At 29.8% G+C, this 15,766-nt stretch overlaps 1 protein-coding gene and 1 long non-coding RNA gene across 10 annotated transcripts in view; one reads left to right on the top strand and one right to left on the bottom strand.

Annotated features, from left to right (window-relative positions):
- LOC100876410 (spondin-1) overlaps nt 1-15,766 on the top strand; it is a 58,960-nt gene that overhangs the window by 7,038 nt on the left and 36,156 nt on the right. For all 8 annotated transcript variants that reach the window (XM_076540694.1, XM_076540691.1, XM_076540690.1 and 5 more), the window contains exon 2: nt 11,700-11,901. In XM_076540694.1, the coding sequence (XP_076396809.1) occupies nt 11,700-11,901 (202 nt within the window). The remainder of the gene's footprint in view (nt 1-11,699; nt 11,902-15,766) is intronic.
- Nucleotides 902-13,815, bottom strand: LOC105662907 (uncharacterized). Of its 2 annotated transcripts, none has more exons than XR_013040723.1 (4): nt 13,134-13,815; nt 12,014-12,536; nt 2,901-3,159; nt 902-2,823 (listed from the first exon to the last, which is right to left on the bottom strand). It is a non-coding gene; the product is annotated as an uncharacterized LOC105662907 (long non-coding RNA). The 2 variants fall into 2 exon arrangements; XR_001096416.2 differs by having other exon boundaries at nt 2,921-3,159; nt 13,134-13,814.

Here is a 15,766-nt window from a genome sequence, read left to right as displayed (position 1 = left end):
TTTATTCTATATTTTTTGCTCGTTTTTCCACGTAGATTCATCCGTTTTCCGGTTGTACAAATGAATCGCAAGATAAGAAATTTTCTTCGATCAAGTAATGAATGAATTAACTCAGTTCCGGTGAAAATTTGCCTTTTCTCTTGTTCCGCATCAACAATCATTTCAACAGCAATGTTTTCCCTCTGATTTGCGATTGGACATTCATTCGTTGAATTTTGCGTTCAATCGTGGCTCCCTTCGAAAAGTAAACGCAATCAAGATCTTATTAGACTTCCCTGGAATATCCGTTTCCGTTCAGATGGAAATCTGTGTTTCTAGAAACCGACGTAAATACACAAATATCTGTATGCAGTGCGGTGTATTAAATGAAATACAAAAAATAGAAAATTTGCGTAGTTATTTTTTATAAACTACTTAGATATTTAATAAACTATTTACAATTTTATTTATGTGATAGTTTTAATTTACACTGCTTTGCAAATATCTATTATTAATATTAATTATTGATATTGTAAGCAATAAACCTACTAGCGTATAATTTTTCATAACATTTCATTTGAAATCAATAATGGCACTGAAAGATAAATAAACAGACAACAATACATACATTAACATCCAGTTACATTTTTTTTTTCAATAAAAGTGAACGTAGATTTCAAGGAAATGAAGTTAAAAAATTTTGTAATTTGTAATAAAAAACTTTACAGGTAATTTGAGTGCTTTGGTAGTTTTAGTATTAAGCTATGAAACTATAAAGAATGCTATGAAACCATTCATATATTTACCAATTTAATATATTTTAAATAAAAATTAATATATTATTGTCAATAATTAATATCAAGAATAATTTTTATTATCAATAATAGAATAATTAATGAAATTAATATTTCAGTCATAACAATAATTGCATTTTCTCCGAATATTATAAGTATTCACATTTTTATAGCTATCGATCTGTTCAGAGCTATTCAATTACGAATAGTTGATTCTAGATACAAATTAATATTGGTCTAATACCAATCGATACGTAATCAGAATCTGGTTCACGAAATTCTTGTTCATAACATTCATAGTTTATAAACACAACTTGCATAGACTCGAATAGCGTTCGGCAAACATTGGCCAATGTTATATTCCATCCAATATTGGTTAATGTTGATTTGTTTCGTCGATACCTGATCGTTAGCCAATATTCGGTCTAGTGTTTGCTACAAATGCTATCAAACCAGTGACCAATATTTACATTACTTTATGATGCGGTTAAACAAGGGTGGAATTTATTTAACCGACGAACCTTTGACAATTTAATTTAATTTAATTTTGATGAAAATTTGGTACAACTTCAGCTTTTATTTTTTTCAATCTCGTGGGCCTGGAATATGTTCTCTGCACTCGAAAGATGACTTATAATTATTTATTTAACACTATTTCAATCAAGAGGTGTCAATTAATTCCTCAGGACCCTTGAATCTGGATTTATGGATTAATCACCACGTATTTGAATTAGAGAGAAATTATAAAATTACACGATTAATGACCACATATTGAAATTGGAAATAAAGTATAAAATTGGACGATTAATCATCACGTATTTAAATTGGGAGTAAATTATAAAATTGGATGATTAACACTATTCCTATCAAGAGATGTCAAAAGACACCGTTCAAATTTTAACTTAAAATTATTCTCTAAGTTGAATCATTTCTCCACAATTAATTTTTTGACCTTTCATACAATAGTTGTTAAATTAATTCGGCGACATCATTTTCTTCCAGCTCATTTAGGTCTACAAATGTGCATATGGTATACTTATTTCTACCAGGAGGTTTTCACACCTTAAGAATTTCATGACAGTGCTTAATTTTTAAGCATTTTACATACAAATATTAACACCATTTTGCAGCATCATATCAATTATAATGTGATTAGAGAATTCTGATTTCAGTTATAACGGAAACTACAGGAGTTGCGGCATAACTTTGATATTCGCTTATGTCACGCCATGTTGCATTTTACTGTACACCGCTATATTTATATGTATTTTGTAGATTGATGAATTAAGCTAAAATTTACAACCTGATAATCTCTAATAAAAACGCATCGATATATTCCTGAAATTATCCATATTTGATAATTTGAAATCCCAAGTTTTTGCAATTATTTGTATTCAAACGGAGGGGCGTCAAAAGACACCTTTGGGTCGAAATAGGTATCACATAATCGTGATAGAAATAGTGTTAATGATTACATATTTAAGTTTGAAGTGAATTATAAAATTGAACAATTAATGATCACATATTTAACTTGGAAATAGACTATGATATTGGAGGATGAATCATCACATTCTTAAATTGGATGTAAACTATAAAATTGGAGGATTAACTTCCATGTACTTAAATTGCAAGTAAACTATAAAACTGACCAATAACCACATATTTAAATTAGAAGTACAATATAAAATTGGACGATGAAGACCACAAATTTAAATACGAAATTCACTATAAAAACGACTAAATAATGGACAACACGTAAAAGAGTTTATACAATTAATGATACACATTACTGAATCGCACTATTTAAACGTTAAAATGTACGTCACATTTGGCGAATATAAATATGATTAAAAATATATGGACAATGCTCGCGAATGGAATTCATGAAGAAAACAGTGAATATTCAACGGGTCATGAATGAAAAAAACAGTGATCTTGTCGTGTCTTCATACATGTCTTCGAAGTCCTTTGATGTCTTTACACAGATCTACAAACAACTTACTCTAATTGTAAGTTAGCTCCACCTTTCTGGAGTTAACACTTTCCAAACCTGCAAAAAAGAAACATAGAAGCAAAAGAGTCTCAACAGCAAAATGTTCGATCGTCAAAGTGTTAATATGTAATAACCAAATATTGGCAGATCGCACCCCATAACGATGTCCCTAGAAATATTGCTGCCATTTGCGGGCTAGAAATCTTCCATCCTCGACTTATTGACATTCGAATGACGTATTGGCAGTCCTCACATCTGTCGTTCGCAGTTTCACTCGGCTCGACGGAATCCCTGAAGCCTCTTTCCCTTCCATTCTTTCTTTTTATTCCGCTTCATTCGTTTCCTCGCCCACTGTCGCATAATAGGGGTAATCAGCCTCTACCCCCAATTCGGCTAGAAAAAATTCAATATGCTCTTTAGAACTGAAAGTTCTTTGGGACACAAAAGAGTTTTCTATCTTCTTGAATTATTGTCCCTCGTAGAAAGCGTTATACCGTGGGGTTGCAGCAGAGATAGGGTTAATGTATCTAACGTAAGCGCCATGTCCTGACGAAAAATATTTTTTCGCGAACATTACTAACGTTCGAGCCGTTTACTTTGAAAGTGGGACAAGTCTTCTTCGTTATTGCGAGATATTTGCATTTCATTTCAAAATATTGCACTAATTGACGATTCTTTTTTATTTTGCACTCTTAGGTTATTTTATTTTATTTTTAGGTAATTTTTATCTACTTTTATTACCTTCATTTTTTTTTTTTCAAAATAAAGAGGTGATTTTGTATTTTAGAAACAAATTCGATAGTTTGAAAATTTGTAAATTTGGCAGTTTCAAAATTTGGCAACTTGGAAATTTAATTTTGATTATAATAATTTAATTTCAATCTGGAATTTTAGAAATTTGGTTAGATAAAAATTGAGGAGTATGATTATTAAAAAATTTGATAATCCAAAGATTTGGTAATATGATTATTTGAACATTTAATAATTGAATAATTTTGAAATTTCAATTTTTGGAAATTTGAAAATTTTAAGGTTTGTGACTTTGTTAATTTGATAATTTGACTATTTGGAAGTTTGAAAATTTAGAGGTTTGATATTTTGTTACTTTGATAATTTTAAAATTTAGTAATTTAAAAATTTGCAAGTTTGAAACTTTATTAATTTGATCATTTGAAAATTTTAAACTTTGATGTTTTGATAACAAAAAATAATAAACTTGACCATACAAAAATTTCACAATTTAAGAATTAAAAAATTTGAACATTCAAAAACTTGAAAATTTCAAGATTAAAAGTTATAAAAATTTGTTAATATAGAATATTAGAAATTTGAAAATTTAAAAATGAAAAAATAATAAATGTGATAATATTATTCGTACAAGAGGAATAATCGAACTAAATGTTTAACCTCAGCCTGTTGAGCATTTAATTAACACAATTTCGATGTTAATGCATCTTCTAGCAAATTAATATATTGTTCAATGCATTTTGGTGCAATTTTATCGCATCCGAGTAAAAGCAATAATAATATATTCACGATGCAATTAAAATGGACATATTTAATTAATGTGGCATGTCATAACTGTAATTATTGAACGTTATTTATTTATTGCTTTATGAAATTAATACCGTATTAACCCTTTGTTAAATAAACAAATATTCGGTACCATTAAAAACTAATTCTACACTTCAATAAATACTACCGAATTTTCTTTATAATGTTTAAAAATTGTTGAAAAGAATTATGTAGACGAATTTTTTGTTATATCCCAATTTCCCAAATTAATTAACTAAATATTTCAGTAATTAGTAATTTGCAAATACTTACATTCAAACTATAAAATTTTAATATTTCCAAATTTCCAATTACCCCAATTAATTTCTCAAATATTTAAAAAATTATAGACTTTCAAATACTTTCATTCTCAAACTATAAAATTCCAATATTTCCAAATTTCCAATTTCCCAAATTAATTTCTCAAATATTTAAAAAATTATAAATTTTCAAACCTCAGTATTTGTAAATTCCCAATTTCCTAAATTAATTTCCTAAATATTTAAAAAATTATAAACTTTCAAATACTTTCATTCTCAAACATTAAAATTCCAATATTTCCAAATTCCCAGTTTCTCGAATTAATTTTCCAAATGCTTCAAAAATTATAAATTCCCAGATATTAATATTTGCAAATATTAAAATTTCGATATTTCCTGAAATCCACGTAGTCCGATGTCAGACGCCACCATTATTAACCCTTTGCCCTCTGATTTATTCCTCACATATATCAGCCATTCACTGCTATAATATTAAAACACATAAAGTTAAAATGTCGCATTCAGTTCATATTTAGTGGTCCTTCGCTACACAAGTTATAATTAATCTTAAGCTTCAATTTGAAGCGTATTAAAAACACGAATAAAATTTATAAAAAGGAATGCATCGCGTGTGCGTCGTGAGTGCGTCATCAAAGTACGGTAAGAGGTTAGAATGACTAATAAAGTTATTAATTTTCTAACTCGATGAAAAATTCTAGTTATACTATTCTTATCATAAAAACTACATTAATTCCTTTTTTTAATTTTAAATACTAAATTTATTAGTAACAATTTCTAATGTAATAATTTTTTCATTAGTAGCAGATAAATAAAATTAAATCAAAGCTTTGTACTCCACTAATCAAAGTACAGTAAGATTTGAATCAACTAAAGTTACTAATGTCCTAACCTAACCAAAAATCCCAGTTACACGATTCGTATTATAAAAACTACCACTAATTTTTTCTTCCAATTAATTTCAAATATTAAATCTCATAGTAACAATTTTAAATGCAATATCTTCTTTTCTTCAGTAGCATCAGATAATTAAAATTTAGTCAAAACTTTGTACTCTACTAATCAAACTACAGTAAAAGATTAGAATCAGCTAATAACGTTATTAATATTCTACCTAACCAAACCCTAATTATACGATTCTTATAAAAACTAGCACTAATTCCTTCTAATTTCAAATATTAAATCTCATAGCAATGGTTTTTAATGCACTACCTTTTTTCCATTAGTAGCACCAGATAATTAAAATTTAATCAAAGCTTTGTCCCCCGTCGGCTCTTATTTTTGCCTTCAGAAACGTATCAAATTTTCCGGCGTAAATTACATGCACAAACAATACTAACCCTTTGGTGAACGAAAAAAACAAAAGAAACGAGGCTCACACTTCGCTATTGTAAATATGAAAGTTTAACGAATATATGTTACCCCGTTCGTGCAGCATGACGTGAAAAGAAGTTAACGAGTGGAACGGGGATGGTGGGTAGGTGATTCGTGAAAATGGGAACCCACGTCGAATGCCAATGGAATTCGTGAACAGAGTTGCGTAAACTGTGGAGTAATGAGACAGGAAAATCATGGTCTCGTGGCTTAGCCAGGTATTGTTTAAATTCCTGCCGTTGCACTGCGGTCGAGGATACAACGTGAATGGCAGAATGCCAGGACGAATCAAATACTCTGCCTTATATGCACCTCCTTCGCCTAAGACTCTCAAAAACTATCGATACCCTTTTATCGGTTCATTACAATAGCATTGTTATCTATACGTTTTGATCATTTGAAAACTTGAACATTTGGAAAATTAAGAATTTGTGTTGTTCCTAAATCTGAAAATTTATGCATTTTTTATTTTTAGCATTTCTAAATTTTTAATTTTTATGATTTCTAAATTTCTACATTTATCAATTTAAATTTGCAAATTTTCCATTCTTCAGATTTTGAAGTTTCTATTTTTTAAATTTCTAAATTTTCAATTCTTCAGGTTCCCTTTTCAATTTCGATTTCTACATTCTTATATTTTTCAAATTTTGATTCTCTAAATTTCTACACTTTTCATTTTTGTATTTGTTAGCTTTTAGTTCTTCACATTTCACACTTTGTATGCTCTTTAATTTTCAGTTCTCTGCATACTTAAATTTCTATATTTATCAATTTTACAAATTTCTAATTTTCTACATTTATTGATTTTCAATTTTATAAATTTCTAACTTTCTACATTCATCAGTTTTCAGTTCAAGTCCCTAAATTTTTTCATGATTCAAGTTCTACAAATCTCTAAAATTCCACATTTATCAATTGCAATTTCAAAATTTATACTTTTATCAATTTTCAATTTTTCCAATTTCAAAATTTATATATTTATCAATTTTAAATTATAAAAAATTGATATTTCTAAGTTCATCCATTTTTAACACTTTAGCGTCCTAAATTTTTATATTTATCAATTTTCAATTTTTTAAATTTCTGAATTTCTAAACTTTTACATACATCAATTTTCAATTTTCTAAATTTTTACATGAAAATGTTCAATTTTCTACATTTTTACGTGTATCAATTTTCAATTTTCCATATTTTTAAATTTTCTAATTTCCAAACTTGAAAATGTTCCTAAGTTTGTTATGATACTTAAAATGTTTATACAGTCAATAAATATCGAATTGATATCACTTCTATCACTGGTAACGATATGTTACTAACGCAATCACAGCTATCCGTAGTATGGCGCCGAGAAACAAAGAAGAAAACGAAAAGGCGCCAAGAAATCGCGTGGGCTCGTTTCAATTGCACATTTGCCAAGATGACTCAGCCAGTAGTACGTATGTACGTGTAAGCGTACAGTCAATAGCAAATCTGGCTTGCCTAGGGAAAATTATAACTAATACCTAGAATGACATTTCATTTGTTCATTTCTAGGAATTTTTGATAATTAAGAAGTTTAGAGACGAATTGTGAAATTGAGAAGAAAAAAATTTGTGGATCTATATACGTGAAATTTAGAAATTTGAAAAACTAAAAATTTGGAAAATTGGAAATATAATAAAAATTTAGTAATTTAAAAATTCAAAAATTTAGTAAATTGTAAAGTTACGAAATTTGAAAATGTAAAAATTAAGTTTGGAAATGATTTGGGAACTTGAAAATTTGAAAATTCCAACTCGAAAAAATTAAAAAATTGAAGAATACGAAAGTTTGGAAAATAAAAAATTGCCATATGTACATACATATGTACGTCACCCAAAAGAAGCCTACATTGCGCTCGAGTGTACGAGAAGCAAAGTAGTACGAACACACGTTTTCTCGCACGTGTTGGCGACGCTTCGGTGTCCGGCACTCACGTGCTTCTCCGTGGAATACTCGTATTCTAATTTAATAGAAGGTGGCATCCGACAAAGTGACATTTCGCATTTCAAACCGTCCGTTATCCACCGAATTCATCGTTATACAATACACACTTATTACATAATTAAAACACGTTATATGTATGTAAATTACGCCTGAACACGATGCATCACTAACGATTACACGACATTGTCAATCTTGAATATGAAAAGTAAAAAGAAGCGCCTCTCTCCTATAAAGTATCATGTAGAGGCAACGGTCACCTTAAATTTTTCAGTTTTACCGCATGAGGCCCCCAAAGTCAATTAAAAGTTAATTCCCCACTCTATTATATCTATAAGATCCCTTGATTATCGGGTATTCTCCGCAAATGAATATATATTTTGGAAACTTGATATTTGATAGCATGTTTTTTTCATTTTTTTAACTATCTAGATATTTCTGCTAAAATGTGAAGTTCAAAGATTAATCACAATGTCTCTAGGGAACAAAAGGCGATCAACACTGACGATCAACACACTTGCATCGTGTGTAAAGTAATGTAGCACCGTTTGGCGGCGTATGTCTTCAGTTTGTTTCTCGTTTTGTTACAAGATTTTAGAATTATAAATTCATATAATTGTTTAACATGGCAAATTATATTAAAAGTGCCAGTTTCAATTATAACAAAAAGTTTACCTCTTCCACATCAAATGATCTTCAGACATTTTGCTCTTTCCCGAAATTTTCGTTATTTGATGATACATACGAGTGTTGTGAGTCTGCTTTAAACTATGGATTTGCAGCATTGGATGACCATGTTTTTGAATGTCTTGTATGCGGTCAAAAATTAAAAAACAATAGTATGATTGTAAAAGAATCAAAGAAACACTTTATTAATTTACATGGTAATTTAATAAGTAAATTACTATACGATTATTTTAGTAATTTGCATCATTTAAAGATACAATCAGTGGACCAGACAGTAGAAATGATTCAGAACAAACAAATAGTAAGTTACAAAGTAGCTAAAATGATTGTCGATAAAGTGCAGCCTTATACGATTTCAGAAACTTTGATTCTACCTGCTTGTAAAGAAATAGTTAAATGCATGTTTGGAAACAATGCAGAGAAAATAATGAATGTACCATTGTCAAATCATTCTATTTATCAATGCATAAGAGAGATGTCCTCAGATGTTCAAAAACAGTTAATTGAAAAATTACATAACAAGAAGTTTTCTCTTCAATTGGACGTATCTGGAAATTCACAAGTACTAAGTTACATAAGATTCATAGATGGAGATTCTATCGTACAACAGTTCTTTGCCTCCACAGAATTACTTACGACCTCAAATATAGTTGAATTTTATAGTGCTATGACAACCACATTGATAAAGCATAAGCTATGTTGGGAAAATTGTGTTTCAATTTGTATAGATTGTGTATTCATTGAAATTGCACAGAATTTTGTTAGTTGCTTGAAGAAAGTTTTTCCTTGCATACAGATTACGCATAATTTTTCAAGTAGAGAATATTTGATAAAATACACAATTCCAGGAGCTTTAAAGAATGTACTGTATTCAGTAGTTAAAATGATTAAGTACATTAGAATTAGACCAGCTGATTACGAAGTTTTCAATGTCCTCTGCCAGGAAACAGGGAACAATACTGAAACATTGATCTTTAATAGTTATTCTCGCTGGATGTCCAGAACTAACATACTCGCAAAGTTTTATGACAATAGAAGCGAATTATTAAAAATTTTTATGGTGGAGAAACCTAAGTTCGCTATGTTAATTAAAAACAAACAATGGTGTTCAAAACTTGCATATCTAGTTGACATTCTTGAGTGTGTAAACAAATTTAGCACAGAAAAGGACCAAGAAAATATTTTTAAATTTAACGACAAATTGCAATTCTTTTTGATGACACTTAGAGTATGGATAGAAAAAGTTAAGATAAAGGACTTTACAATGTTTCCTCGCACATATGATACCAATATAGATATTTCTAATTTGATCGCAAATCATCTCTCATCTTTGGAGAAGGAATTACAAAAATATTTTCCTTCTTTTGAAGTGACTCAATATAGTTGGGTTTGTAATCCCTTTACAATTAATTCTAAAGCCAGACAATATTTATCAGTGGAAAAAACAAAGGAATTGACAAAACTTTGGGCTAATCAAACTCTTCAATTGAAATTTAAAGAAAAAACCTTATTCGAGTTTTGGAATGAGGTAAAAAATGAATTTCCGCTGCTAGCAGAAGATGCTTTATGTACATTTATACACTTTTCGTCAAGTGAATTGTTAGAACTAGGTTTTTCTATATTTCTAAACATTACACACAAGAAAAGGGATGGACCATATTCCATAGATGAAGAACTACGAGTACGTTTATCTATGATTCAACCTCGTTTTGAGTTGCTGTGTAATAGCAAAGAACCCAGCAGTTGACTTAAGAAAATGTAATATTTTTTGCTCGTTATTTTGAACTATTTTTCAGTCTTTATCATCTATAATCTACATTTTTCTTTTTCATTAATAAATTAAGTGTATAATATAAATTTTATATTCTTTATTTTTTACTGTTTCTTGCTTTTCATAAAAAAGTCATGCGGTATCAGCTATTGATACAGTTACCCTATGTAAGATTTATTTTGCAAAAGATAGTGACTCATCACCACTTGTAATTGGCGTAATGCGGTTACGACATTGATTCTTTCTCGGCCGCATAAACGGATTCGTCACAATCGCCACGGCCAAGATCTTCATCAAGGCAAACGTCAATGATACGTTCAGACCCTCGTCATTATGTAAGAGAAAATTGTATCGGTCGATTGAATGGCGTGTATACACTACTGGAACAAAATTATAAGTTCACTTAATTTTTAAGTAATTTACTGATAGCAAGATGTTTGGGTAATTTATGGATAAAACATTGGTTTTTCTTTTTGTTGCATTACATTACAGTGCAGAAAAATATTGATATCAGAATTGGCAATTTTTATACACACAATTGTTTTTCTTAAGAAAATTTTTTGTATGAAAACTGTTATTTGTATGTTTAAGTAATACATTTATAAAATAAATCATTTATTTAATAACTAATTAGGAACTGTATCTAATTATTAATTCCTATTACATTATATTTGACTATCTGGAAAATTATTTTAATACTCTTAGCAAGATATGCAACACCATAATGAATTGAATAATTATGGTACCTATATGTATAGATATCTGTATATGGTATTGAAGTTACAAAAATTATATAGGAATTTATTTGATTTAATACAAATTTCCTGATTTTATGTTTATTATTATTTTTATATAATAAAAAAATATTATAATAGAAAATATGTATAATATATAATAGAAAAAAATACCATGAACTACAAATATTAATTATTTTCTTATAATTTCGCACAGGATTTTTCGAAAATATTTTCCACCTTTCGAAGGAAAAAGGAAAACGAAGTAACCACCAGATTCACGTGAAACGAAAACTCATCGTGTTCCACCATCTGTTGTGGGTGTTCATGGTTAAATTGGGTCAATCGGTTTCCGATCCTAATCCCGCCCGTGACGCATCATTCTTATTTACTGCGCCAGTTTTAGACAATTTTCTCGCGAGCCGTGACTTTCAGAATTAATAAAAACAACAGAGGAACGTATAATTCATTCAGAAAATCACTTGCAGCTTTCCCCATTCGTTAACTCAGCGGTTCTCAACTTCTTCAGTTACGTGCGCTTTTAATACACCAGAATTCTATCGTTTTTTGCAGAGGATAAAGCGCTTGAAGGACGTTTGCAATTTTCTGTTGCTGTTGATGGCAATATGCAGCACAAACGCATCAAAATGCAACAGACTCATAGACGGAACGACGATGCCTCGTTCAAGTGCAGAAGGAAAATACCATTTATTCATGACATTGTTCAATCGGACGGAAATGGTCTTCTCCTACATGCCAAATACCCGATACACTGGTAAGTACATTTTTATTACTAAAATTTAATCGACATCAACCGTTATATTTTATTTGAATATTAGTCGAAATATAAGGTGTTTTAAGTGGACGCGACTTTTCTTGATACGTACTTTATTATTTCGGCTCTTATACTCGGCTTCTGTTGCAACGGACGCGACATAAAAAACAATAGGGGGGCGGGGTAACGGTTTAACACATTTCCGCGCGACATTCAAAAACCCTCTAGGAGATAGAGGAGAGATTTATTCTCTACAACCATATACAAATAACTGAAACTATATTTAAAATAAACAGAAGAAATAAATTGTAGTGGAACAAGTGGTGTATGATGTGTGTTTCTGTAATATTAATTGTTAAATATATTGAAAATTATTTTCATCTTAAAGGGCAAATAAAAGGAAATCAATTTACACGTGGTTTAACTGATACGACGCGGACATAATGAACTTTGTCTTGAAAAGTTAGGAGAGACTTGAATCAAACTGGTGGAAGTTTTAATTCTCTTCGTGACTACTTTGAATAGTTAAATGGACTCGCAGTTGAAAGCACCGGAATGCAAATTGCTCGTTTGTTGTCCGCGATGAGAAATTCACTCGAGTATGGCGTTTTCAATTATTGGCCAAACAGCAGACACTACGGAAGGAAGTATTGATATTATTTATGAAATTACACGTTCATTATAAAATTATAAATTATATGATAGGGTAGCGGATTCTTAACTTAATATTATTTTCAATTAATCATTTTTTAAAATTACATTTAAAAGTACTTTAAATTAAGATATAATATAAATAAATTGTTCTCGTTGAAATTAAAATAAAAATTAGCTGTTTGATAAAAAATTTGTTTTATCAAGAAAATATTTTTAATGTGTGGAATTTTTTACATTTACAAAATTTCAAAAAAAATATTGTAAAATAAATTAGCTACTGTTAAAATTAAAATAAAAATTGTTTAATTGGTAAGAAATTAGTTCACATTAAAAATTGACAAATTGGAAAATTGTAGAAGTTACAAATTCACAAAATTGGAAAATTCTGTATTTATATTTATAAACATAAACATAATTTTGGTATTATTTTTTATTTAAATAAAATGGCACTTGTAATGTAATTTTTTCTGTAAATATAATTATAATTTCAACGTAATTTTTTATGTAACGTTTTTTTATAAATATAAATACAGTTTGTTAATAAAGTAAAAATAAATAAATATAAATGTGAATCTTACTTTTGCTAGTGTAAAATTTTCAAACTCGTAAACGTAGAAATGGACAAATAAATAAGCACAAAAATGAAAAATGCTCAATTTAAAAAGTTGACAACTAGCCATTAGCGCGTCCACATACGATGCAGACGGCCATCATTGATTCACACCGCGTGTTCTTGATTCGAACGTGCAGTAATGAAACGGTTAAATAACTCGCTACTAAGTTTATCCCAGAAACGATTCAAACGATGCAATTCTTCGAAGATGTTTGTCCATTGGTTCATCGTCAATTAACGTCGATCGATCGGACGTTCGCGTGTCTTGCTCGCGATTAATCGGTCCCTGAGCACATTTAATCCACTTTGTCGACTATCGAGCGAAACGCGCGATGCAATTATCGAAAACTAAGCCGAACAACGTGGTCCGGAGACGATCCATGGCTACTAAAGCATGCAAATCCGGCGAGTCTGTGAATTAATGCGTTACGTAACGTTGGCCAGCAGCCAGGTGCGAGTTCTGCGTGAATGCGGTTCGACGAATGCACCGGTTGCACTCGGTGCGATTCTAAGCCCCATGAAGACGTTTAACGGGAAGAACAATGAACAGCCCGTGCTAAAGAGCAGTCGCGTTTCGAGATCGTTGTTGTTGCGAGAAATTTGCCGAACTTCTAACTGAGGTATTTACGTAGGTACAATACGCGCACCGTTCCTCCCAGCAATTTTGTCGTGCCGTGGAATAATATATCTTGCCAGTTACCGAATTCTCGGATTTACGAATTTTCGCTTCAAGGAGATCGAAGATTCTTCATTTTTTAATTTGCGTAATCGCAATTTTGAGATTTGCAAATTTAGGCTGAGATGATTTTCAGATTTTCAAATTTACGCAGAGGTAATTTTTAGATTTTCAAATTTATGAAGTGTCAATTGTCAAATTTTTAAATTGACACATTGGTCATTTTCAAACCTTCAAATCTGCACGTTTCTAATTTACGAATTTACAAATTAATGTAGTATTAATATCCAAATTTTTAAATTAACGCATTCGTAATTTTCAAACCTTGAAATCTGCACGTTTCTAATTTATAAAATTTGTTAATTTATGCAGTGTTATTTTTCAAATTTACACGGTTTACCAATTTTTTAGTTTTCGAATGTAACAGTTTACTGATTTATCGATTTTTCAATTGATCGATTCACCAATTTATTAATTCATCAGTTTGTCAATCCACCAATTTATTGATTTATCAATTTACTGATTCATAATTTTATCAATTCACTAATTTATCAATTTATTAATCTATCAATTTATCGATTTATCAATTTACTGATTCATAATATTATCAATTCACTAATTTATCGATCTATCAATTCATTGATCTGTCAATCTATCACTTTATCAATCCATTAATTTATCAATCTATCAATTTAACAATTTGTCAATTCACCAATTTATTGATTTATCAATTCATCAATTTTCTTATTTATCAATTTATCAATCTACCAATTGTCAATCTATCAATTTATCAGTTTGCCAATTTATCTATTCATTAATTTATCAATTTACTAATTTATTAATCTATCAATGCATCATTTCATAAATTTATCAATCTATCAATTCAGTAATTCATGAATTTATTTCTTCACTAATTTACCATTTTACTCATTTATCAATATAATAAATTATTTACTGTATGAATTCACCACTTCATCAATTTATTCATCTACCAATTTACTATTTTATCAATTTACAAATTTACATCACACTATCACTCGAAATTTATGTTCCTGTTATTAATAATCTTCATAACCATCGCTTGTTTCGCATAAAAAAATGACTGCATCCCGCATTTCTATTTTTGCACCAGTTGCAATTGGAAATCAATTGGGATTTGAAAATCCAATGCAAGGATTATTCCAGAACGGTGTTTCTTGTTGTTTTCTTGTTACCATTCGTAAACTACATATTTTCGCTTTTATTGAAAGCACGGTTTCCCTTTTAATCAGAATCCTGAAAAACAATATCGCATCAACAACGATCGATTCAGATACGTAACAAACCACACGAATTTCATTTTCCTGCCTATTGTTTACTTCTTGTTGCATATTTCCATTCATACAACTTTTATAATATCATTGTTCTTTTCGCAGAATTCGATTACAGCAAAACATAATCGAACTCGACAAATACCGGTTTTGCAAATTCCCTCGAAACTACAGAATAAAATTATTTTAAAACGATTTAATTGAATAAAGTGGCTTACCGGTTTCTTCTTTTGCTTCGCACTTGAACGCGGTGGGCAAAGACAATGGAAACGGCCACTGGAAAATGTGGTTTATGATCATCCTTCAAAACCAGGTACCGCGGTCATAAAAAGAGGATTTAATGAATAATAAGAACGCGACGCTAAGCGAATACCGCTTTTCATCGCTGCAGTGGAAGCTCGTCGTTTCTAACAATTCGTTTTCGAAATTAATGTTCACTACACCAATTGTTTTTTGATCAAAACTGTTTTGTTAGGTATTTTTGAGGAATTTGAACTTCGGAATTTGAAGGTTTGACAATTTCCAGATTTTAAGAATTTTTGAAATTTGATCTTTTTTGAAAATTGACAGATTTGTGAATTTTAGGAATTCTGGAATTTGAGACATTTGATA

Source organism: Megachile rotundata, chromosome 15 (assembly GCF_050947335.1).
Source record: "Megachile rotundata isolate GNS110a chromosome 15, iyMegRotu1, whole genome shotgun sequence".
NCBI classification, from domain to species: Eukaryota; Metazoa; Arthropoda; class Insecta; order Hymenoptera; family Megachilidae; genus Megachile; species Megachile rotundata.
This window is presented reverse-complemented; position numbering and strand designations above follow the sequence as displayed.